Source organism: Pipistrellus hanaki (assembly GCF_964339955.1).
Source record: "Pipistrellus hanaki genome assembly, chromosome: 2".
Lineage (NCBI taxonomy): Eukaryota > Metazoa > Chordata > Mammalia > Chiroptera > Vespertilionidae > Pipistrellus > Pipistrellus hanaki.
Genome location: NC_140504.1, coordinates 66,658,816 through 66,684,759, shown reverse-complemented (window position 1 = coordinate 66,684,759; position 25,944 = coordinate 66,658,816). Strand labels below are relative to the sequence as shown.

Sequence of the window (25,944 nt, the reverse complement as noted above, 5' to 3'; positions counted from 1 at the left end):
TTCTCTGACAACTTGCCATTTGATAAAACAGTGATATGTCTTTTTAAATGGATCCGTTTCCTACTCATAGGTATAATTTGGGGCCTCAACAAGCCACATATTCTTTTTCCTTTTTGTTACTAATGCAAAGTAGATAAAAAGAATAATGTTTAATAATTCCTGTGCTGCCTTTGATCTAATCACCATGGGTTTTCCTTTAATATTCTTTATGTAAAATTTTGGGAGTTTAAAAACTTAACCAATTTGCTGCCAGACATTTTTGGGCATTCAGAATTTTTCAGATTTTAGGAAATTGGTGATATAGTATATGTATTTTACACTATTCAGTTAATTTCCCCAGTGCATATTCAAATGCATGAAGATTCTGATACCAAAAGCATATGAATAGTCACATTAAGTGAGATAAATGTGAAGCAGTTTCACATTAGTTCTGGTCAGAATTTGCAACCAAGTAAGTTTGGATGAGATCAAGTTTGCCACCAAATGAGTTTAAAAAACAATACAAAAAAACACCCATCACTTAGTTTTCAGGGCTTTGGTAATCTTTAAGTTATCAGCATAATCTTATTTTTAATTGCAAATGGATAGGTAGAAATTGTCCCTATTTTTCCATTTTCCCAAGAATGAAGAAAGGACAAACATTGGGAGAGAGTTTGGAGATTTGTTAAGTGATGCTATAAGTACAATTCTTATTATCATCTCTTATACCTCACAGAATCCTCTGGGATAAACTATTTTTATTTTACAAAGGCAACAGAGGAGTGAAATGACTCATTCCTACTACAAAGTTAGCAAGTAACAGAACTAAGACTCAAACTTAGGTCTTTCAACTCTGGATCCCATTCTCTTCTCCTTCCACCAAATCTTGTTTTCATAAGACAACCTTCCCAAAAGCTGGAAAATTAGAATTCAGGTATATGCTTGTCTAGAGTTTAATATGAATATATTATAATGCCTAAAATCTTTTATTAATTTGAATCATTTAAGTTAGGCAGAAGTAGATTGATTATTGTCAAATTTAAAGTTTGTTTTGATTATTTTTAAAGGGGACAATAATTTAAAAGTTCAAGCTAATTTCAAGTACACGTATGGAATAATAAGGATTTTTTTGTGTGTGTGTCTTGTTCTCCCAATTTTGTTTCAACTGTTCAGATGTGCCTGGCATCAGAGGGGATGAAAATGGAAGAATCCAAGTTAATAAAAACAAAAGAATCAGATGGCGGGAGAATGAAAGAATTGGAGAAAGGGAAGGAAGAAAGGGAGATAAAAATGGAGAAAACAGATGAAGCCAGGTTACAGAAGGACGCAGAATTTGAAAAAGCTTTTAAGGAAAATGTAAAAGATCCTAAGGAATTAAGAAATTTTGAGGAGCTGCAAATGAATGATATAATGGCTATAAAAATGGAAGATCCCAAAGAAGTTAAAAAAGAAGAATTAGACAGAGATCAAAAGTACAGTCACTTCTCTGATTTTTCTTACTCTGCCAGTAGCAAGATAATAATAAGTGATGTTCCCAGTAGAAAGGATCATATGTGCCATCCTCATGGGATTATGATCATTGAGGATCCCACAGCATTAAACAAGCCAGAGAAGCTAAAAAAGAAAAAGAAGAAAAGCAAAATGGATCGACATGGGAATGATAAATCCACACCCAAGAAGACTTGCAAAAAGAGGCAGTCCTCAGAGTCTGACATCGAGAGTGTCATATACACTATTGAAGCTGTCGCAAAGGGAGACTGGGGCATTGAGAAACTTGGAGAGACCCCTCGCAAGAAGGCACGTGCATCCTCAAGTGGCAAAGGAAACATTTTGGATGCCAAGCCACCAAAGAAAAAAGTGAAATCAAGAGAGAAGAAAATGTCAAAGGAGAAATCCTCAGACACCACCAAAGAGTCAAGACCTCCAGATTTCTTAAGTATTTCTGCCAGCAAGAACATTTCTGGTGAGGTGCCAGAGGGTATAAAAGCAGAACCATTGACCCCCACGGAGGACACATTACCACCCAGCTTATCAGGACATGCCAAGCCTGAGGACAGTGAATGTCACAGGAAAATAGAAGCCTGTGGTTCCCGGAAATCCGAGAGGTCTTGCAAAGGTGCTCTTTATAAAACCCTGGTGTCTGAGGGCATGCTCACCTCTCTGAGAGCTAATGTTGACAGAGGTAAGTGACTTCTACAAATCTGAAAAGATTATGGAAGGCTAGCAGAATTTCTTCTTTAGACCTATTGAAAAGAACCAGAAAGAACAATGCGGTATCAAAATGATATTTTACATTTGTACATTTCTTAATGGGTTAGAGATGGCATATGTCATTTTACATGTTTCCTAGCCCATAGAGAAGAGTATCTTCAGTGTTTAAGTATTTAAAGTAATTCAGCCCTTCCTTCCTTTTTAACTGGGATAGGCTCAGTGTTTGGTTTGAAGGATCAATATTGCATGTCCAGAGCTCTTAGTCTGTTCTCTAACACTGATGGGAAGAACTTCCTGAGTCAAGCAGATAATTTGGCAGAATCCTGACCTGAAGGATCCAGGAGCAAATGACTTAACTAGTCCTCTCCATTTGTTAAAACTATAATTGAAGTGAAGCTTCTTTAAAACATTACAGCATCCAGAAGCCAATAATGTATCTACCTTTATTCCATAGTGTTTCATATAAATTCATCTGTTTTAAAATGTGCCTAGCTAGGGGATTACCTTTGTCCAAGCTAGATTTCAACTAGAAATGAGTAAATACTAGGTGTAGCAAGCCCTGAATGAAGATCTTTGGGAGTGCATAGTTCTCCAGGGATGCCATTCCAATAAATCTTGGTGAATGAGAATTAGTAGTGCTCACCAGCAGAGGATTCTCATACTCTAAGGTGATCCCTAATGCAAAAGTGAGCAGTCGGTGTTCTGCTCTGGAGTCACACAATAACTGTTGAGTTATGACAAGAAAACTCATTTCAGGGGTTGTAACTCACTCTTGTGTATGTTCTTTTGTTGAGGGTGGTCCATTATGAATCACTTTGAGACTCTGAATATTTAGTAATAGCATCAGGCCCATGATACCAGGGGTCAAGAGGTCACTTGTGAATCAACTAAGTTGATTTCACCCCCATCCCAATATACGGAGCACATCCTCTCTCTTGAATTTCCTTAGGGAAACGAAGCTCAGGAAAAGGAAACTCCTCTGATCATGAAGGCTGTTGGAATGAAGAAAGCTGGACCTTTAGCCCAAGTGGGACCAGTGGGAGCAAGAAGTTCAAGAAGACAAAGCCAAAGGAAGACTCTCTCCTCGGGTGAGTGCCTGTGAGCATAGTCTGCTACACTCACTACACAGCCCCAGGTGTGGCAGGGTTTCCAAGGCAAGCATAAATCTCTTAACTGCTTGTTCTTTGAGTGTTCATTCAGCACTTAGCAAACACACCAGGGAAACGGATCATGTGCATCACCTGATTCCTGCTGTTCTCATGGTTATGAGTGACAGTGTCATTCACTTTAAAGTATCAGACATAGGCCTGAGTTTGAATTGAAATTCACCATATATTTATTAGTAGTGTGACATTATAAATCCTTTAATATCACCAGGATGCATTTCCCATCTGAAGTTTACAATGGATATTATATAAGTATGTCTACATTTTACATACTGTATGTGCTTTACAATACTTAGTATTTCTAGGCATGCCCATATATTTGTAAAAAAAAAAAAAAAATGACAGCTGAAAATATAAGGTAAATAAAATTAAGCTTCTACTTCTAATCTTATTTTATTGAAACCATATTTATAATGCTCTAAATAAAAATAAAAGATTGAACATTCTCTCTGGTACAGAGAATATTCAGTAATTAATTATATATTGAAGTGCTTTGTCAAGCAATAGCATACATCAAGATAAAATTATTAAGAATTATTTCATCTTTATATTATGCCAAAGACTCTCATACCAATCTTAATATAAAGCATTTTACAAGTTTTTATGATATCCAATACTTTATATTGGTGAGGAAAGCATCTGAATATTCAGTTGTACTGTTTTGAAAAATCCTTTGAGATTTCTCTTAGTCCAATTTGAAACGAATACACTGAGCGGAAATAAATACATTTTTACATTTTCCATATTTATTCATAAATGTGTTTAAAGGTATGCAAATTTTATGCATTGGGAATATTGAATTTGGTTTATTCATAAATACTTGCATTTCTGTTTGTAGAATAACATACATTTCCTTGGATGTTACAGTGCTTCAAAGCCTGGCTAATTCTAAGGCTCTCGGTCATCACAAAGAGTGAGAGTGGAAATTATTTCTCATGACAATGATTCCTTAAGATTATTTGTATTGACATGCTATATATATATATCTTTTTATATATATTTCTTTTATAATATTTTTTAAAGTCCAGAATAGTTCAGATTAGTTTTGTTTACATTATGCTTCAACAATGACATGAAATCTTCATGCTTGTCATTGTCAAATAATATTTTTCAAATGAAGTATTTCCTCAAGTGACCACTGAGCATCAGCACAGTGCTTTTTGTATCTCCTGGAATTCCCAGTGCTCTGTGTGTCTACCTGGCAAGAGAAGTCCTAGGGGACACAGCAGGCTCGCAAGTTCCCCAGCGGAAGGTTCTCTGATGCTTTGTTGGGTCCTGCCAAGGACTGTACTGCCAGTCCTCTTGGAGGAATAAGAACAGTGCAACAATCTGTTGAAATCTATCCCTACAAAGAGATTGCTGTGTGGGTTGGGTTTTTTTGTTTTGTTTAAGTCATTTCTAAGGAAGCCACATACAGATTACTGGGAGTGTGGTTTTCAACAGACTTAAATCCACGGTAAACTTCTGATCTTCCCTCCTCTGTCTCCTTTAAATAATGGCCTGTCAAAATCAGACTGTCTGGGTTTTCCTTGTCAAGAACACACCAACACAGTACCTGAGCAGAGAGAAATGCCACTTCCTGTCAGTCTTATCTGAGATTTCTAAATGAGCATTTTAAACATTTTTATCTCAGAAAATGTGCTACCTACTTAGTTAACTGTAGCCAAGAAAAATTCACTCGGTATTGGCAGTTCTAATTTTATAGACTTATCCAAGAAAAACAGAGGTGATTATTCTAGTGGAAAAAAGAAAACGAGAGTCCCAAGAGACCTTAGGGATTATATCTCATTTCATATTTTTGCCTTGTTTATTCAGAGTATATAAAAATTCACATCTTACAGATAGCTTTCGGATACATCTAATTAGTAACCAGATAGTCTCTGATTTTCCATTAGCATAAACAATTTTTTTAAACTGAGCATGAAAAGATGGTTTTAATGAGAGAAACATCACCCCCCCCCACCACCCTTTGCTGCTTTGATTAGAACTTGGTAGTGGCCTTTTTCTGTTGACAGTTCTGATAGTTATTGACTGTCTTATCTGTGCTCCCCAGTTCTTATACATTCCTCAAAACTGAGAACAGTTTTAGGTGGACACAGCTCGATTACATCACACAGGTTGCAGCCTTCTGGGAAGTTGGCTATTCCAAGCTGCTCTTTCCCAAGTACGCCTTCCACTTTCCATCCACCGAGCACAGAGATTCTCCCGCAGCTTCTCCTGTCTGTTTGGGCTGTGTCTTAGTAAGTCTCACTGTCAGTGAAAGCCAGCAGCCAGTGTAGGACCCAGCAGGCATGCTGCCATTGCTGGGCCGGGAGGCCTTGCAGACAGTCAGAAGCAGCATAAGGATTTCCCAGCTTGGCTGGTGGCCTTTGTGCAGTCGTCATGGTGTCAGAGCCGTGCTGCCCGTCTGCCAGTGTGTCCACTGAGAACTGGCTTCGCTTTTCTCCCCGAGTGTGTTATCCTCATCCTGGGCAACTCTCCAGAATGATTTCCTAATATTCAAATCGTGCTTGTGTTTTCTTTGTGTGTATATGGCTTAAAGTACTTATCAGTAAATATTTAAAAAAGAAAAAAGTCTTACAAAATGAACCAATGTACCATATTACCAAAAAGCTTCCCAATATAGGTACATATATATGAATCTTTAGAATGAGATACTTGTCTAGATGAAATATGCTTTGAATTGAACTTAAGAAAAACTCCCCATGCCAACGGAGAGACTGACAAATTCTCCACTTTAAAATTTGATATTTTAAATAATGTTTCAGCTTTTCCAAAGTAATATGATAACCTGTCTTGTAAGTTTACCAAGAAAGCTGTCTTGCTAAATCTTTTCAAGCTTTTCTGAAAATGTTGTTTTTGTCATTGCATAGAATTTATTACCAATTAATTCTCAGGAACCCTGTTTTCAAAAGAAATACCTTAAACTATATATTCTACTGTTTAAGTAATTATATCTGTTTAAATTAAATATTTTTGTTTTATTAAAAATTAATTCAAAATAATTAAATATAAAAATATCTTTAAATATTTATAGCATGTGTCAATTATTATATCCCTTCTCTATTATTAGCTCAGCAAAGCTGGATGAAGAATTTGAAAAAAAATTCAACAGCCTTCCTCAGTATAGTCCTGTTACATTTGACCGGAAATGTGTACCTGTTCCAAGAAAAAAGAAGAAGACTGGAAACATGTCCTCAGAACTGACTAAAACCAGCAAAGGTTAGATGTGTGCTTTGCCTTCCTGCAGTGTAGACAGAATCTCCCTGAACCCTCTTCAGAGCTGCCGCAGCTCCCCTTAGTTGTAACTGCACCTTGATTGAGGCGGTAGCAATTATCTTGGTTCCTACTACCCTTCTTTCTTCTTTCTTCCCTTCCTACTTCTCTTCAGCCTCTGTCCTTTGGCCTCTCTGCCTATACATTGGCCCTTACAGGTGTGTAGGTTTTTAAAAGTGTTCCGTGTGGTCTTTGACTTTCTACTCTCCAGAATTCTAATTTGGAAAGGCAGAATTTCTTGGGCAAAAAGCTGCTGAGTCTAAGTCTTCTGTTCCCTGTGTTTGTAACAGGTTGGACTATGAGACTATGAAATCATTCCATTTGCTTAATAAGCAGACTTCTTGTTTTTACTGGCAGTATAAACCAATGAAAATAAAATTCCCTGTAATACTTTGGTGATATTCTTTTATTCGTTTTGTTAAATTTAGAAAAATTTTGTTCAGCATATTTATTTTCAAGAATATCAGATTCTCCCCTGTGTATATAAAAAATTATCATAATGTGGGTAGATGTCAGCATTCATCAAGGGCAACATTGTAGTTCAAAGGGGAGCGGTTGAAGAATGTGGGGCATTTTCAGTGGTCTCAACACCAAGGACCACTGCTATATTTGGGCAAGGGCTCAGGTTCTAAACATCCTAACCTGCTAGGGATATTCAAGCACAAAGAAGGATTGTCCTACCTGAAATGACAGTGTTGCTCAGCTTGAGAAACATTACTTTAGGACTAAAGATTGATGGGGAAAACATACCTCTGTTTTTCCACACGGATGTGAGACTTGATTCAATTAGCTCTCCTGTAAGATCGTGAATGGAGGGATGAAGACCTGGCATGGCTGAGCCGTGTTGCTTTCAGGATCAGATTCCGAGCAGGGTTTGATGGAAGAGTTCTTGTAATCACCCTGCAGAAGTGGCTGCCTGTTGTCAGCTTTATGTCAAATTAGGTTAATTCCCTTTTTTTGTGGATTTCAGGTGGATAGATGCTTATGATATGACATATATCTTTATGTAAATCTAATTGAATTTTTGCAATCGTGATAAATTAATGAAGCAATACAATTTTATGAATTTTAAAAGGATATATAAGGCGTACATCTAGGGGAAATTATGGTTTCTTCTCTGAAGAAATCTGAACCTCTATCCCTCGGTACCTAAAACCCCTTTGTGCACTGGTATTAATATAACTGAGGAGGATAGCTTTGAGATCTGTATCTTAAAATGGCTCTGCAAGGCTGAAGAAAATTCCCCCTTCATGATTAAAGGCACAGAGGAACATAAAAGAGAGTTTAGCTTAGTTTTCCTCTGTGGTTTAGTGGATAAAGAACTAAAAAAGAAATGTTGCATCACCAAGTTTGCTCTTCTGGGGAAATAAAATAGGGATGTATCACGATCTTCCAAGATAGGTAGGAAAGAAATCAAGTAGCCTGTTGACAGGTAAGCAATTGAGCACTGTAGTGATAGATTGTCAACTGCAACAACAGTCTTTGTGCTCTAGAGATATTTAGGAATAGGCACAGTAGTCCATGAGTCCAAAGATGCCAGCTTATTCTCAGCTCCCATAATTCTTGGATCTAAAGTCGCTGATGAATACTTATCTTACAAGCGGATAAAATGGAACTTAATTGATTGATATGCAAGATGAATTATCTTCCTCTGTGGTGTTTTTTTTTGTTTTTTTGTGGTTTTTTTTTGTAGTTTGAGGCATTAATTTTAGAACTCTGAAGATGGCCAGTTACCTGTCAGGAAATGTAACAATAGATTTATTTTTCTCTGAAGTTAGGATCTGTTTTCTTTCAACCTTCTCTTGTCTATTGTATGGTTTTTCTCTCCCAAACTAAGATTAACAGTATTACAGTTTATGTGAAATAGCTTTTTAGAGGTTTGGATTATACATCATACAATATCATTTTTAAAGTCTTCTGTTAAACCACAAAGTCACTGGTATTACACAGAATATTAGTAATTATGTAGCTGGGAAGTCTTTTAAGGTTTTGCTCTGCATAACAACTCATGGAGAAAAAAATGCAATTATAATAAGGCAGAAATTAAATAATCGATTATTTTATTATGGTATTTGTGACTGATTAAAATTTGGCATTAGCAGCACCAATGTACTATTTACAACTTATTAATGAAATTGTCATACCAGCTGTGCTGTAATTGCCTGATCTTTAGAGAGGAGATTGTTTTTCTTAAACTCTAGATCCTTTGCACCTTTCTTTTAATGAATCCTTCAAAGCAAAAACTTGGGTATGAGGTCATTAGTTCATAAGAGCATGTCTTCATGGGAAACCTCATTCTTTTTCCAACAATTCACCATTTGTCTATATTTTATTTTCTTCTACATTTGTTATCACTTAACATGCATTATATTTTTCTTTCTGCCTTTTAGGTGCTAATTTAGCCACTCCAGGTTATAGGAATTGTGTAGAATTTTTCTGAAACGTAATTTCTAGAGGAAATGATTTTGGGTACATTTATACAGTTATATACCTCAGAATCATAGTACCTGCTTGGGTCTGCACTTCTGTTTTCCCAGTGTCTCCTTGTTTATATCTCTATTTCCAAGTAGTCTCTTCCCTTTTCTCACTGTCCCCTCCACTCTCCCTGCCTTGTCACTTATTTCTCTATAGTACGTCTTATCAGAAACTTTAAAACAAAAAGAGGATGAAAATAGCAAAATGCCACCTTTTCCAGCAGGACTCGGAATATGTTATACTCGGCAGAGCACAGTGGCTTTGGAACAGAATTTCCTTTTGCTTCTAAGAGCAAATTATAATCTGTCTGGCTCGGTGCGGTTCAGCTGAAGCAGCCCATGCCTGCATGATTTCTGGTTTCTGTCTCATAGTCACGTGTGTATATTCAGGTGAAAGTTTTAAGTTATAAGTCTAAATTTAATTGTAACCTCTCAAAGGATTTCTTTTGACACATTATCTTAAGTATACTGTTAATGTATGAAGCACTTTTTACAGAAGTGTCAGAAGTCAAGAGTGCTCTGCAAAATAAGTAATTTTCAAATGACATAGGGTCATGGAGAAAAAGTTAATTGAGTTCAATTTAGAGTGTTTAAATTATGGCCCAGTTTGACCTTTGACTTCGCTTTCCTTCTTTTATCTATTCTGTCTTCTCACATACTATTTCTTAGCTCATCAGACATACTGTTGGTCTTCCTCATGTTTTTCCAATTCATGCTTATGGATTGGAATTTCAAATGGTTAAGCACTTGATATTTTTATATAAGGAGCAGGTTTACAAAATTAAAGGTTGAGGACAGAATCCCTTGTTTGGAAAGGAGCCATCCTAAGGATACTGTCAGGGTTAAAGAACTAAGGCCTGTTTTAGCCAGGCCAGCCTTTCCCACCAGGAAGTTACAGCTTCCAGGTTGAGCAGAACTCTGTACTTTGTCCTATAACTGTTTCAGAGTCTTTATTGCCACCAAATATTCTCAGGACAGCACATTTTGCGGTATCGAAGATATATCTAATATAATCCTGAGTTCCTCAACAGGGCAAGGATTGTCTAGCCCTGTGGTGGGCAAACTGCGGCTCACGAGCCACATGCGGCTCTTTGGCCCCTTGAGTGTGGCTCTTCCACAAAATACCATGGCCTGGGCAAGTCTATTTTGAAGAAGTGGCATTAGAAGAAGTTAACAGTTAAAAAATTAGGCTCTCAAAAGAAATTTCAATTGTTGTATTATTGATATTTGTCTCTGTTGACTAATGAGTTTGCTGACCACTGGTCTAGCCCAATGGTTCAGTCCCCTTGATGAATTCTAACTCGATTATGACTGCTTTACTCAAACTTATTCAAGTCTACAGATCCACGTGACCAGTAGCTGGGGGCACTTTGCTATAAATTATCACAAATTATTGTTTCATGTGTTCATTACAAAAATGACAACCTAGTTTTAGAATTAAAAATCTGTTCTTTTTATAGCTTGAAAACGTGAAACTAGAGCCTGGGCAGAAGTCTCCACCATTTGAGTTTGGCCTAAAATTTGTTTCCTTTGACAGAGAGTAAGGTTCACTTAATTCACCTCACCTGCTGACCTTGAAGAATCACATCAGGCTAGTTCTGAGCTGGCTCCTGTGTCACTACTGTGTCTTACCCCCAAAATGTTGCTTTTTCAGCAAACCATGAACAACATTAATGTCTGGAAAGGTTATTATTGTCAATATTTCTATGGCACCCTCTTATCTTCTCAGATTCTTTGTGTCTGCTCTTTTCTATCCAGCTGTGAACTTGGCATGCAAAGGAGAGGGTAATGCCTTCAAATATAGGCTATCCCACCCTAAAATTTAAATATAGTCCTAAGCTAGTTTACATGCCAGCAAAAAGTGATTTTTGTCACAAGGATGTGATGGCCGATGCAAAAACTCCATTAAGAAATGTGGTAAAGAAGAGGGCAGAGATGGGAAGGAAACTTGAGGGGATGATTTAATGAATGACACTTGCTGATTCTTTGTTTTCTAAATAATTTCTTTAAAACTCTCTTCTCTGCTTTTCATTTCCTACCCTCATTTTCCTGCATGGAGTCTCAATGTTAGTAATTAAAGGGGGAAATAGTGGTAAATTTCTGTATATATGTTATTTGTTACAATGTTTGACTTTATCTTCTTGAGGCAAAATATCAAACATCTGTACCATAGTGTTGGGCAGAAATCAAGTTGTTCATTTCTTAGATCTAACATTGCTGCTTTCTAATTATTCACGTTTGTGACTTTCTTTTTAAACTGAAGTCGTTCTTTATTTAGATGTGTTTTATAGTTATGGTTTGGGGTGGCTAAGAGCAAAGAAGATTAAAAATAAAAGTTTACAGTGGCTCATCTGTGTGCCGCACCACTCGGGGTGTATTTTTTCAAGTTAAAATTGACAAACTCCATCCTTAGCTTTGTCTTTAAATTGTACTTTTTAGATTTCTCTGAATAAGGCTGGATCTGAAAATATGTATCCTTTTCTTCTTTATCATAACCTATTCCATAGGTCCCATCAGTTTCCTTTGTGAATTACTGTCTTATCTCGTTTTCCTCACACAAATGCACACTGATGAACATAGAAATCATTCTCCCTGTGAGCCAGTTCCTTATCATTGTTAAATTATCTTCCTGCAGGTAAATCACTAGGATCCTTAAAGTCCTAAGAAGTCTCAGAATGGTTTTTCTTCCTTTTTCTACTTCTGTTTGCTATGATTACCCATGTATCTATTATTCAGGTTCACTAATCTAAAATTTCTTGGTTGTATAAAATACGTATGAGGCAATGATTATAAATGGACTATCAAGAATATCTGTACTATTAGTGCAGTGTGTACACATGATATATTTTCTTTGTCTTTGTTAAATTTATTTATTTTTCATTGTTGCTCACTATTCCTGGGAAACAAAAGCCAATAAGAGGAAAATTTTTGTTTCTATTTTAAACCATCATCAGCCAATTCAGGAATATTTGCTAATTGGTTATTTAGAAGGATGGCTTAAAAGGGTGGTTTGGTGTAGTCATCTAAAAATACCCGCATAACTTCATGTTATTAGTAATAATAGCAACAACTGTCACGTCTTCAATTCTTACTTTGGGCCAAGCAATGGCTTACGAGCTTTATTTATTCATTGATGTAACAAATATTACTGAGAATGAGTTGTAAGCTAAGTGCCATTCTAGGCATATATCTGTAGAATATATTTGTGATAGAGAACAAAGGACCATCCTGCCATGGATGTTACATGATGGTGGGGTTACCAGATGATAAATGAGCCTAAACAATAAGCAAAGTATCTGACGTATTAGAATGTTAGAAGTGCTATATAAAGAAGAATAGGTTTGATAGAACAACTAGGAAAATGATCAAAAGGAAGGAAAATAATTCTATATGCCAGTCCTCTCTGTGTATATAGAACGCTTCACCAACAATAGCAGAATATACATTCTTCTAAGTACACATGGAATGCCTGTAGAATTCAGTATATATTAGGGCATAAAACAAATACATTTTTTATTAAAATAATTCAAATCATGCCTTCTGACCATAGTGTAATGGAATTAAAATTTAACAGCAAGAAAAAAATGTGGAAACTCATAAATATGTGGAAACGAACATTCTAAATAACCAATAAGTTAATAACCAAAGAAAAAACTAAGAAATTAATAGGAAAATCAGAAACTTTGACATGAATAAAAAGGAAAGCAATATATCAAAACTTACGGGATACTGTTAAAGTAATGCTTAGAGATAAGTTTATAGCTATAAATGCATATATCAAGAAAGATTTTAAATAAATAAATAACCTAATTTTCCTTGAGACACTATAAAAAGGAAGAACAAACTAAACCTATAGGAAGTAGTAAAAGTTCTAGCCAAGATAATTAGGAAAGAAAAATAATAAAGGTGTCCAGATTATGGAAAGGAAGAAATAAAACTATCTCTGTTTGCAGATGATATAATCTTTTATTTAGAAAACTTAAGGGCTCCATAGAAAACTTAAGGATTCCACTAATAAATGAATTTAGCAGGGTTATGGGATACAAGATCATTAGACTGAAACCAGGTATATTTTTATTCACTTGAAATGAACAATCCCAAAATGAACTTAGGGAAAACAATTCCATTTATAATAGTATAAAAAATAATACAGTACTTAGACATGCAACATATTGAAAGCTACAAAACATTGTGTAAAGAAAGATGATCAAACAGAAGAACATCCCAAGTTCATGGATCAGAAGACTTAATATTGTTAAAATGGAAACACTCTCTCAAATTGATCTACAGATTTAGCCCAATCCCTCTTAGAAACCTAGCTTACTTCTTTTGTAGAAGTCCAAGTGATCCTAAAGTTAATTTGGAATTTCAAAGGATTCAGAATAGCCAGGGCAATCTTCTCAATTTCACAACTGGCTATAAAAAAGAAAAATAGACATATAGGTCAATGGAATAGAATTGAGTGTCTAGACATAAACCTACATGTCATTGGTCAACAGATTTTCTACTATGATGCCATGACTGTACAATGGAAAAAGAATAGTCTTTTCAAACAATAGTGTTGGGTCAACTAGATATTCACATTCCAAAGAATGAAATTGGGTCCTTATTCACTTCACACAGTATATAAAAATTAATTCAAAATGGATCTAAGACCTAAAATATGAGCTAAATCTATAAACCTTTCAAAGGAAACAGGGGTCAGTGTTAGTGACCTCAGATTTGGCAATGGATCCTTTGCTATGATACCAAAAACTCAAGCAGCAAAAGACAAAATAGGTAATTTGGTTGTATCAACATTTAGAATTTGTACCTCAAAGGACACTAGTAAGAAAGTGAGAAAACATTCCACAGAGCATATGAAAAATGCACACAACTCAAGAAGACAGTTAATTTAGAAATGGGCAAGCTGTTTGATTAGCTGTTTTCCTACAGAAGGTATACACATGGCCAATAAGTGTATGAAAAAGTGCTTGATGTCATTAGTTGTCATGAAAATTCGAATCAAAACCACAACAAGTGAGATACCACTCCACATCCTCGAAATGGATTTAATAATGGAAAAGACAAGTGTTATTGGAGTGTAATAAGTGTTAATGAGACTGTGAGATAGTCTGACAGTTCCTCAGAAGGTTAAACAGACAGTTACACTATAACCTAGCAGCTCCACTCCTAGGTTTATGTCCAAAAGAAAGGAACACAAACATTTACACACAAGCTTGTTTATGAATGTTCATATATACAGAGAGAAAGTACATTAGTGATTGCTTAGGGATAGGGGGAATGAAGTTATAGGGAGAGATGATAACTAAAGGATACGAGATTTATTTTTGAGGTGGTAAAAATATTCCAAAATGATGATGATTGCACATAGCTCTGAATATAAAAAACCACTGAATTGTACATTTAAGGCAGGAGCCTAGTTTGCCTCTGTAAGGCAGAGCATGTGGTTGCAGATGCCATTAGGTGGGTAGGTACCGCAGGGGCAGTTTATAGAGCTTCCAAACTTTTTTAATCTTCATATCAACCCTGTAAATTACACACTATTATTATTCCCATTTGAAGATGAGGAAGCAGACATATTTAAATGATGAAGTCAATTTCACAATAGGAAGATAGGAGTATAGAAATAACCTACTTTGAGCCAAAACCGGCTTGCCTCAGTGGATAGAGCGTAGGCTTGCGGATTCAAGGGTCCCGGGTTCGATTCCGGTCAGGGGCATGTACGTTGGTTGCGGGCACATCCCCAGTAGGGGGTGTGCAAGAGGCAGCTGGTCGATGTTTCTCTCTCATTGATGTTTCTAGCTCTCTATCTCTCTCCCTTTTTCTCTGTAAAAAATCAATAAAATATATTATTTAAAAAATAGAAGACAAGGAGTTAATAAAGGAATATTAAAAAAAAAAAAAAAAGAAGAAGAAGAAATAACCTACTTTGGGCAGGTCAGTGTTCTTGTTGATATTTCTGAATGGTGATTAAAAAATGGCCTTCTATTTTTTCTATGAGGAAACTAAGAGACAATCTGAGTCTTCTCTCTGCACCAGAAAAAAATATTTTTGGCAAATATTTTTCTGTTTTCAAATAACTTTCTTCCTAGAATATCCTCAGAAGAGGCTAGAAAGTTATGTAATGCTATCAGGCCAACCTTTGTCCTGAAAGTGTTGTGCTTGTGAAAAACAGTTTCTTAGGAGAGATGAATGCCCATGTAGTCCTTTTCTGAGTGATATTTGGGAATTGAAAGTAAAATCTTTCCTTTGTTACTGATGGCAGCTACTCTGCTGTTTTTAGTTGTGGCCTGTCTCTAGTCACTAAATCTCTCAATTTCTGCGCTGAGAGAGTCTTAGCCCTAATGGAGGCTTCTGCCCAATACATTTGAAGGAAAACCTCACTGGGTTTTATAGTGCTCAGCCTCCTATTTTAGGAGGCTGAGCACTAGTTAAGTGAGTAACAACTCAAGGTGACATTTCTTAGACTCAATTTGCTTATTTCACATGTGGGAGGAGGATGTAATTATTTAGAAACACACGGTATTGTTTTATGGAACCTTGTGAATTTAAAATATATTTATATTAATATTGTCTATAGGTTCTTTCCAGTCTCAGAAAAAGAACTTATTCCACAAAATTGTCAGCAAATATAAGCACAAAAAGGAGAAGCCTAATGTTCCAGAAAAAGGTATTGGTGCCTTCCATCCTCCATTAAGGTGTCTTGGCCACCTCCATTGCAAATTCATCTTTGAGCAATGCTTCGCGCACTGGCTTCGCCTTGGTCTCCCCTTGGCTTGCTTCGCTGTCATCAGCTCCTGATGCAGGCATATTCATTATCTCTAGATCCCGCAGCTAATTGCAAAGAGAGCGCCTTCTCTTGGATTTCTACTCAAATCCATATTTGTCTCTATTTTCAGAGTTCCATATGAAAGCTAAAATTGCTTTTTCTCATCTATATTTGATGCATTTTGTAATTTAGTTTTCTTGAGCTCTTATCCACTTATTTTCTTTGACTATTCTCTATTTTTCTCGTGTTCAGCAGCCTTCATCCCAGGACCACATTTTCCTCCTGAAACCGCACCAGTTTCATAATCATGTGAAAGTCCCATGATTTCTCTATTTTCTCTGACACTTGTGGATTCTTGTTGAGGAGGATTTCACTCCTAAGACATAACCTCTTCTTCCCGCTTCCCCTCCAACTGTGTACTTCATCATTTTCTTTCTACCTCCTTCAGTTCCATAACTTTTATTTCCAGAGGGCACTAGAGATGGATTGCACTCTACCCTTCTTTACTCTGAACCTCGGTGTCAGTGTTGCAATCTTGACGGGCCTTTGAGCCTCATTAGGGCTCATCTGAAGATTATTGTTTTTTTCTTCTCACAATTCAGGACTCCCACTCCTCTTTCATGGGAAAGATAAATTTCTCCATTTCGTTCAATGCAGCCACATGTCCTGGGAGCCAGGCTCCTTTAGCATCTTCCCCGCATGCTAGTGTCGTGTCTACCATGGGCCTGCTCATCCGGTGCCCATTTGCATCTCCTTGCATGGCCAGATGTGAAGCCTTTCCTGTTGCTGGGGAGGCTTCAGATGCAGCTGTCTTCCATGTGCAGACACGTGCCTGTGTGTTCCTGTATGCAGCCTTTTACTTAATTTGGGCTTTATTTTCACCTCCAGCCACGTAGTTTTGTTTGGTATGTGTTGGTGTTTTTGTTTTGTTTTTCTCTCTGCTTCTAGTGGAGAAACATCACTCTTTAGGTAAAATGTGAGCTTGTATCATTCCCTCTTAACTGGTCTTCAGATTTTCTTGAATAAGTCATAGAATTTATCAACAATGTATTTCATAAAAGGTAAATTTGTTTATTTTTATTCAATCCATCTCTGTATAGCCTGATTATTTTAGTTGAGAATTAAATAGTTGAAATTAAATTCTGCTTTATTTGTGTGATAATGCTTTTTATTTAAATTGTTTTGTATATTATCTTATTTTTATAGTGTATATATATCTATACTGCGAGCAGAGTTTCACTTTCCTTTTCTGTCTTTGTTTTTAGGAAGTGGGGATAAATGGTCAAACAAGCAATTCTTCTTGGATGCCATTCACCCTACAGAAGGTAAAAAAAAAAAAAAAAAAAAAAAAAAAAGCAATGTTCATTATATCATTTCAGGTCATCTGTGCTGGTAAAGGCACAATTTTAATAGATTTTAAAAGTATAATTTATATGGGCTCCACCAACAGCATTAGACTTGAGTATTCATAATTGGGTTATTTTAAATTTTCAAATCAAACCTGTATTTTTTGACCCTGCTCAGGGTCAGGCAATCTGTCATATGGAGTTTAATTTGCCAAAAGGAGATTTATAACCTTTGAGCCTCATTAATGAGATTTTTCATAAATAAAAATACTTAGCTTTGCAGTCATGTTGCAGGCAGATGTTCATGGGAATAAGAACAGGCCTTGCTAGCATGGAACTGTTCTGGTGGCTGGGCATGGACAGGCCTGCAGAAATGATTTCTAGTCAACCTCCCAGTACCTGTAAATATGTTTAAACTAGAGGCCCAGTGCATGAAATTCATGTACAGGTGGGGTCCTAGGCCTGGCCGGCTCTCAGGGCCATCTTGCCCAGTCCCAATCGGGGCAGGGCCAGCCAGGGCCAGGGGGCTTGCCAGGTGCTGGACAGGGCCTGCTGGATGGGGCCTGCTGGACGGGGGGAGGGATAGCAGGAAGTTTACCGGGGGAGGGGAGGTTGGCTGTGGGAGTGCATTGACTACCAGGGGACAGTTCCTGCATTGAGTGCCTGTCCCCTAGTGGTCAGTGCACATCATAGCAACTGGTCATTCCAGATGTAAAGGTCACTTAGGCTTTTATATAAATAGACTAGAGGCCTGGTGCATGAAATTCATGCACAGGTGTGTGTGTGTGTGTGTGTGTGTGTGTGTGTGTGTGTACCTCAGGCCAGCTTGCACCCTCTCCAATTTGGGACCCCTCAAAGGCAGTCTTACATCCCTCTAAACAATCCAGGACGGCTGACTCCCAACTGCTCGCCTGCCTGCCTGATCACCCCCTAACCACTTCCCTGCCAGCCTGATCAATGCCTAACTGCTCCCCTGCTGGCCCAATTGCCTCAACTGTCCTGTCCTGCCAACCTGGTCCCTCTTAACTGCCCTCCCCTATAGGCCTGGTCACCCCCAACTGTCCTCCTCTGCCAGCCCGGTCACACCTAACTGCCCTCCCTTGCAGGCCTAGGTCCTTCCCAAACTGTCCTCCCCTGCAGGCCTGGTCACCCCCACCTGCCCTCCCTTTCAGACCTAGCCCCTCCCAACTGCCCTCACCTCCCGGCCATCTTGTGGTGGCCATTTTTGACCACATGGGGCGGTCGTCTTGTGTGTGAGAGTGACAGTCAATTTGCATATTACCTCTTTATTATATAGGATGGATTGTCTTTAGGCCTATGTATAGTCCAAAAAAGGGGCCCATATAAGACCATATAATGTTACAGGTCTAGGTGTAGATTTTATTTCAGAATTTCTCACAATTATATTTATTTGTGATATTATCTAATCTCTATTAAATATTGAACCCTCAGGTGAATGCTCATTTCTGTGATGGTTAAGGAGCCACCCTCCCTTTCTTCCCGTTGGTTCCCTTTTTCCACTGTAAATAATTTTAAAGAGCTGATTGTTTTCATAGTGCTTAATTAGTCGATTCATTTGAAAACTAGAAGGAATTTTAGAGGTCATCCCGTTCAACCTATTTGATTTATTTATGGCTGGAAAAGGGAACTTAGTGATGAGTAGCCCATGTCTCTGGAATCCCAAATATACTCTCATTTCTTTTCTAAAAATAAGAAAAAAATTAAAATGCTCATTTAGCCTAAATCATTTATCAAAAATATGTTTTAAAGGTATTTATAAATATGAGTTTATTGTAAGCATGGAATTTTTTTGTTTGATTGGTACCAGTTACATGAGCCACATGACTGCTTTTACACCATTTACTTTTACAGAAAATGCAAGCAGCATGTATGTTTTCTGACCTGTCACTTCACATCACAACCTCTGTGGAGTTTCATTTCTGCAACTTAAGCTGGAAAAACAAAATATGAATTGTTGTGCTGCTCTCAGTATTAAATTCCGACATCCCAAAGTTGATATATTTTAGCTCTTCTGTATTAAAAATAGATTCTACACAGATTTGATAAATAAATGTAAGGCACTGATAAGGAATCTAAAAGAAGTATTTAAGAAAAATGGCAATACATTTTTTTAGTGATACTGCTCTAAATATTTTGTGTTTTTACAATGAAAACCCTACCTCCTATATAGTGGGTTATCATAACATGAATTAGGTAGAAAGCATGAATTAGGTAGGAATTCGGAGACCTGGGTGCTGGTCTCAGATTCACCACCAGAGAGCTTGTTTCAGTAGAACAGATTGTTTAGCCTCACTGGGTCTCACTGTCTGTGTAGGTGCTAAGTGTGAATGTGACTCATGTATTAGGGCTGGGTAAATGGTGAGGTGTGGTAATACATAAATTCTATTTCCCCTCTAACACTTAATGATTTTATTATGTGATATCCTGAAAATAGGTTAATTTGGAAGCCCTAATTTTCTGCCATTTCAGGAACAGAAAAGTAAATCAATTTTGAGTCTTGTAGGCAGTCCCATGGGTTTAGTTGGAAATAGAGTTACTATCGGTGATATTTAATTATACTTATTATGAATGCATGTGGAACAAAACTTTAGAGAACATGCACTAAAAATTGTATGCCCTGTAGTGTAGAGTGCAAATTCATTTTACATGACCAGAGAAAAAGGAATAGGTTTGAGCTTTGGAAATTACCAGTAATTTAAAGTGACCTTTTCTTTTCTGGTTACTTATTTTCATACCATCTCCTACATTTACTTGTTTGGATGGTAAACAATGTACTTTGTGAATTATCTCAGCTTTTCATTCTCTCTCTCACTTGTGGCTATCACTGCTTATTAAAACTTTACTTTTGAGAGTGTAAAAATATAAGAAAATGAAACCATAATCAGAATAATTGTAGGATGTGTAAACCACCCTAGGCAAAGGTTAGACAGGAGTTGTTTGTAATTGATATCTATCATAGATATGTTGACTCAACTAAAGCTACAACTGTTAACTGTTTCTAATTGCTGTTAAAGTGGAGTACTTAAAGTTCATTATGTTTTCTTTATATTATCTCAAGTATAATTATTTTACAATTTGTATTTTCCCCCCCAAAATATCAGAAATCACCTGGCAATTGTAGCTCGGTGGTTGATTATTGATCTATGAACCATTAGGTTACTGTTCAATTGCCTGTCAGAGGACATGCCCAAGTTGCCAGCTCAATCCCCAGTAGGGGGTGTGCAGGAGGCAGCTGATCAATAATTGTCTGTCATCACTGATGTTTATATATCTCCCTCTCCCTTCCTTTCTGAAATTAATAAAACCTTTTTTTTAAATCAGAAATCTTTAGGTGATTAGTCATATCTGAGGTTCAAGTGCTAAGCTTATAATCTGGTTTAAACATTTACACCCATGCTTTTAAAATTCAAAATCACTAAACCATTTTTTAAAGCTTTTGTAGATCATAAAAAAAAAAAAAAGTTTGCTTATAGCCTAGAATTAAAGGCAAATTTTTCAGATAAACCAAGACAGCCTGTCTCTGTCACTTTATCTTTCCACCAAGTTATGGTGTCATGCTTATTCGGAAGCAAGTAATGCTTAATATTCATTATAGTTTCCAGAGGACTTTTACTTTTTTTTTTTTCCAAAAACTAATCTTCACATCAGCCTCGGTTAAGTAAGAAGGGCTTATTAGTTCCAAATGCATGAAGCCTGACCAACAGAAGCAGGAAGGGAAGGAAGAAACCAATAATCTTCCCACATTGGCTGTTTTCCAGGCATATCTATAGATTAGGGGTGTCGAACTCAATCAGAGAAGGGGCCAAAATCTAAAATCCAGCCTAAATCGCGGGCCAAATGGTTTACTGAACAGTAATAAACTGACAATGTCATAAACTGACAGCGGAGTGCAGTGATGACAGCACGGTGCGGGCCACATTGCAAGGCCTGGCGGGCTGGATTTGGCCCGCGGGCCTTGTGTTTGACACATGTGCTATAGATGGTCCTCATTTGGCTCAGATGTTAAACTTACAAATGGTACCTTATAAGAAAAGAAAACCAAAAATCTCAGACTAGGAATCTCTGTAAGATTAGTTTCTTTTGCAATACACCTAATTGTGGGAGATAAAATTTTGTTTTATAGTTAGATTTTCAAACAGGAGCCATAGCACTCAGGCTAACTTGATCTCCTCAGTTCAAAATAATTGCTACTGCACTTCAGCAAGGTCTCCCAGGACCTTAGATTAAGTTCATTCATTTGGTTATTTTTCCTGTGTTCACTCAGTGTCCCACTGCGTTTTCGGTTCACAGGAGACCAACCAAAGGCAATGAGATTCCAGATTTGGCTATAATAATTTCAGTGCAAGTTGGATTCCCCTTAGTTGGAATGTGAATTCATGTCTCTAGAGCACTTCAGTGGTCTCCTGGGGTACAGTGCAAAAAAAAGATCTCCACATTTTGGGAATAGAGTGCAGAATACAAGAGTCTGTTACTGCCAATTCCTAATGCTGCTCCAGGAGTGAGCTCACATTATCACTCTCAGATGGTCCGTGCCAAGTGTGTTAGGATGATCCTGGAGTGAAAAATTAGCCCTGTGGACGTGTTTTGCAGTGCTTGGGTAGGTTTGTGTGCCAATTCCAAGCCGAAAGAGGAATGACTTAATTTGGTTTTAGACAACAAGCCTTTCTTTTCTCACATTTCCGCTAGTTTGTCAGGGAGAAAGAAAAGGGAGCTGGCATGCTGTTTTGATACTCAACTGTAGGCTTTTTTCCTCCCTGAGCTTTTTCTATTTCCTGTCCCTTACCACCTAGCCTATGTGTGCTAATGCTGCTGGACTCAGGTCTACTGTCCTGTCCCAGACAGCTACTTCTTTGACTTAGTCTTACCTGCTTTCCCAATTCTTCTGCCCTGGGAGAGTTTTCCCTGAGTGCTGACCTGAAGACTGGCTGTCATCTGTCTAGGCCACCACACAAGATGTTCTGGGTTGGTTACCTCCTGGGTCAATGCATGGGGTAGGACTCTTAACTCCTCTTCCAAACTCTAGCAGCATCACATTACACACCCTTTTTTTATTTTTTTTTTATTTTTTTGTTTTATTTTGTTGTTGTTGTTAATCCTCACCTGAGGATATTTTTCCATTGATTTTTAGGAGAGAATGTAAGAGAGAGGGAAAAACAGAGAGACATATTGAAGTGAGAGAAACACATTGATTGGTTGCTTCCAACCGAGGAGGAGCCTGAAACCAAGGTATGTGCTCTCAACCAGAATCGAACCCAGGACCCTTTGGTCTTCAGGCCAACACTCTATTGACTGAGCCAACCGGGAAAGGTTACACACCTGTCTGCAGGGCCCACAGTTACATCCGGATTTGACGGGGTTTAGAGAAGACACCTGGAGAGGTGGGATTGCCTCTTTTTCAGGGATTTATGAAAACTTGCAATACATTCTCTGTTTTGCCTTAGTCTGCAACCTGGTGCACTCCTTTACCGTCTCCCAGTACACAATCTCTGGGACTTGAGGATTGTTGGTCTCTGTTAGCCAGCTGGCCTTTGACCCCTGGCTTCTTGTATGCTGGTTTCTGAGCTTCCCCTAGTGCCGATGCACTTTTAGGCCTGAACTGCACCTCCCATTTGCAGTCCCTTTGCAGCCATCCTTTGGCTTTTTATTATGTTTTTACCAGTTCATCTGGGACACAGCAAAAGGAATAAACTTTGAATGGAAATGAAACCTTTTGAAGGCTCACTACCAAGAAAATCTAACAATCCTAGTCAAGGGATTACTCTTTATTATTATTTTTTTCCAATTACAGTTTGCATTCATTTTTTTTTTTTTATTAGTTTCAGGTGTACAGCATAGTGGTTAGACAGTCATACACTTTATCAAGGGGAGGCTCTTTCCTAGCCCTGAGCCTCTGGAGCAAGCTGCACATGTGTTTTTCTCTGATCAGGACCCTGATTCTAGGCTATGTAGCAAAATAAAAAGAATTTGGGGGATGGGAGGGAGCTCCCTTAGAGCTCACTGAGTCCAGTCTCCATCTTTACAGTTAGTGAATTTGAGAGTCATTAGTAGAATCCAGCTTTCTCTATACTGAGTTACCTCTATCACCCCACCATCTTTCTGTAGAAACCCGATCATCTTTCCCAACACATTCGGCCCTTGGCCCTTTTTTAGGTACCCATGCCTTCTCTTTGACTTCCTTGGTGTTCTCTCTCTCTCTCTCTCTCTCTCCCCCTCCTTCCCTTCCTTCCAATGAGCAATCTTTTAATATCATATACCCTTCCTCTTTGGAACTTTCTATTATCTTATTTGCACAAGTTTTGAATTTTTATGGGAATAGGAAGAGAAGAGAAGAGGTAAATGCTTTTTCTGGAAGGTGCATTATAATGTAGTGATTGTACTGGAGAGGTAAGGTCCACCCTGTAATCAGAGGGACAACTGATGGGTCTGAATACAAAACCATAAATTTTGTTGCTTATGAATATCCAGTTGAAGTTATTTAATCCTCACTGTGAACTTAGATTTGGGTTTCTTTAACCTAGAGGAGGCTTTGAATTTCAGGGCTAATGCAGAATCATTAAACATCACTGGAGTGTTTCTAACCAAATTATCTTTTATTTGCTTTTATTTAGCTTTTATCAAAGTTCAAACTGAAAACAAAAATTAAATATATACCATGATTGGCCTGTGTTATGCTAAATATCAAAGTATAAATATGCTAAGACTGTTTGACCTGGAGATAGATCTACAACTTAAAAGGAGTCTTTTTTTCTTCTTCTATTTTTATATTATTTGCTTGAAAAGGTATTTGGGAACATTGCCAAATAGTGGAGTTTATTTTTTAAAATAATGATTATCTTAAGCCTGTCCCCAAACAGCCATCTATTATGTAATACTAAGGTGAGGTCAAGCCTAAATTATGATTTATGCTTTACATGCTTTCTTTTGATGTAATTTAAATTGTTTCTGAGTTTTGGAATGGGAAACTTGGAATCAACATTTTGAGGTCAAAGATCTTACGAATTCATAACCCTCCTTTCTCAAGGATGTGTCTAAATCCATTAGAAAGCTAGATTGAAATTGTTGAATGAAGCTTATGCAAGTATTCATATGAACAGTGAATTATTTTATATCCTTACTTTCACTCTGTTCTTTTCTTATTTCAGCTATTTTCTTCTACCTGCATTACATATATTGTCTTATTTCCAATGTCTACCTTCACACCCTCCTCTGATAAGCACCTTCAGTTATACTCCAGGTTTAGTTTGCATATTTCTCATGTCAAACCTTGATTTCCTGAGCCACCTTCCCCTCTTCTTTGTCAAAAACCATTTCTATGCCTGTCTTAAGAGGTTGGATCATTAAAAAAGGAAAAGATGTATCTCTTCCCTGCCCAAGAGACCTTCAACCACTGGAATAAAAAAAGCCCCAGTCATGAAACGTGACTACATGTATGTACTCCTAAATGCTCACTGTACTCCTGTCTGCATATTTGTCTTATTTTGCAATAAAGGGGAGAGGGAGATGAATGAGCTCCTAAGGAAACAATATATAAGAAAGGACACAGCATTCCCAAACTGTTTGAATCAGGAACAAGTGTTTGGTGGCAAATGTATTCCTTGCTCTTGACTGTGCTATTTGGGACACAAGTGTGTGCTATTAAACAATTTACTGATAATCCAGTCAGAATTAGGGACCTAGAACTAAACTTTCCAAGGAGCCCTGCTGAGATATGGTACTTCATGAAATTGTCTCACTAAGCACAGTCTAGCCAATAGGAGAGAGTCTCAGTCCGTGCTGGCTTCAGCAGTGTTTGTGGGGTCCTGGCCAAGACATCAACAAAAGGTCAGGCCTCACAGTTCTTTTTCTGATTAGTCCAACATGGTGATTGAAAGCGAATATGCCAGGGATAAGTATAACTTTAAGAAGCACATATTTAGCTCAGTATCCTCAGAAGAAGAGAAATTTACCATCCTCTTCAGACCAGCTGGCCAGAAGGATCTCAGATAGGGATCGTGACACCTGCAGAAATTGTGTTCAGTTGGGACACAATGGCTTCTTGGTGTTCAATATTCTATTGAGGGAGGAGGAGGGTGCATCTTAATCTTCTGTACTTAATCTACCAAAGCAAATAGATATATGTGTTTAAGATTATGGGAATTTTTTTTTTTTTTTTTTTACTTTTTCCCCCCATCAATACTTTGAAAACTCTAAATGTAAGTTCCCCATTCAGAAGGGTCAGACATTGAGAATGTTTCCTTTAAGAGCAATGTTGGTGCCTAGTGTTTTTGTGTGTAACTGTATATGGTTTGTCCTATTTCAGCCATATTTACAGAAGACAAAAACACCACAGAGCCTGCTCATAAGGTTAAACATGCCCCATCCATTCCCAACACTCCAGAGCCAACAGCAACGCAAGAACCCCTGGTGGGCAGCCAAAAGAGAAAAGCAAGGAAAACCAAGATCACACACCTGGTCAGGACAGCAGATGGCCGGGTGTCACCAGCAGGAGGCACTTTGGGTAAGAAGAGGGAGCTTCAGCCAGAGATAACCAAGTCAAACAGCTGACCCTCATGGCCACTTGGGCCAGCAAGTGACTATACGCCAACTGCGGGTTTGGTCACAGTGACATTTTCTCTTTCCAGGTCTCCTTGATAACTAGTTTTCTACAGACTCCCAAATGTGCATGTTTTAGTCCATGCTTTAAAGTCATAGCTCTTTTT

General features: G+C 37.6%; 1 protein-coding gene and 1 long non-coding RNA gene across 18 annotated transcripts in view; one reads left to right on the top strand and one right to left on the bottom strand.

Moving 5' to 3' along the window:
• The window catches only part of LOC311617600, a 1,721,005-nt gene that overhangs the window by 1,084,738 nt on the left and 610,323 nt on the right, over positions 1–25,944 (bottom strand). The window lies entirely within an intron of this gene.
• Positions 1–25,944, top strand: part of BBX (BBX high mobility group box domain containing) — a 287,922-nt gene that overhangs the window by 251,026 nt on the left and 10,952 nt on the right. For 8 of the 10 annotated variants that reach the window (XM_084874015.1, XM_084874019.1, XM_084874022.1 and 5 more), the window contains 6 exons: positions 1,153–2,161; positions 3,140–3,278; positions 6,430–6,578; positions 15,690–15,779; positions 17,144–17,203; positions 25,545–25,742. In XM_084874015.1, coding sequence (XP_084730141.1) covers positions 1,153–2,161; positions 3,140–3,278; positions 6,430–6,578; positions 15,690–15,779; positions 17,144–17,203; positions 25,545–25,742 — 1,645 coding nt within the window. The remainder of the gene's footprint in view (positions 1–1,152; positions 2,162–3,139; positions 3,279–6,429; positions 6,579–15,689; positions 15,780–17,143; positions 17,204–25,544; positions 25,743–25,944) is intronic. The other 2 variants (XM_084874024.1, XM_084874016.1) reach the window with 1 other exon arrangement.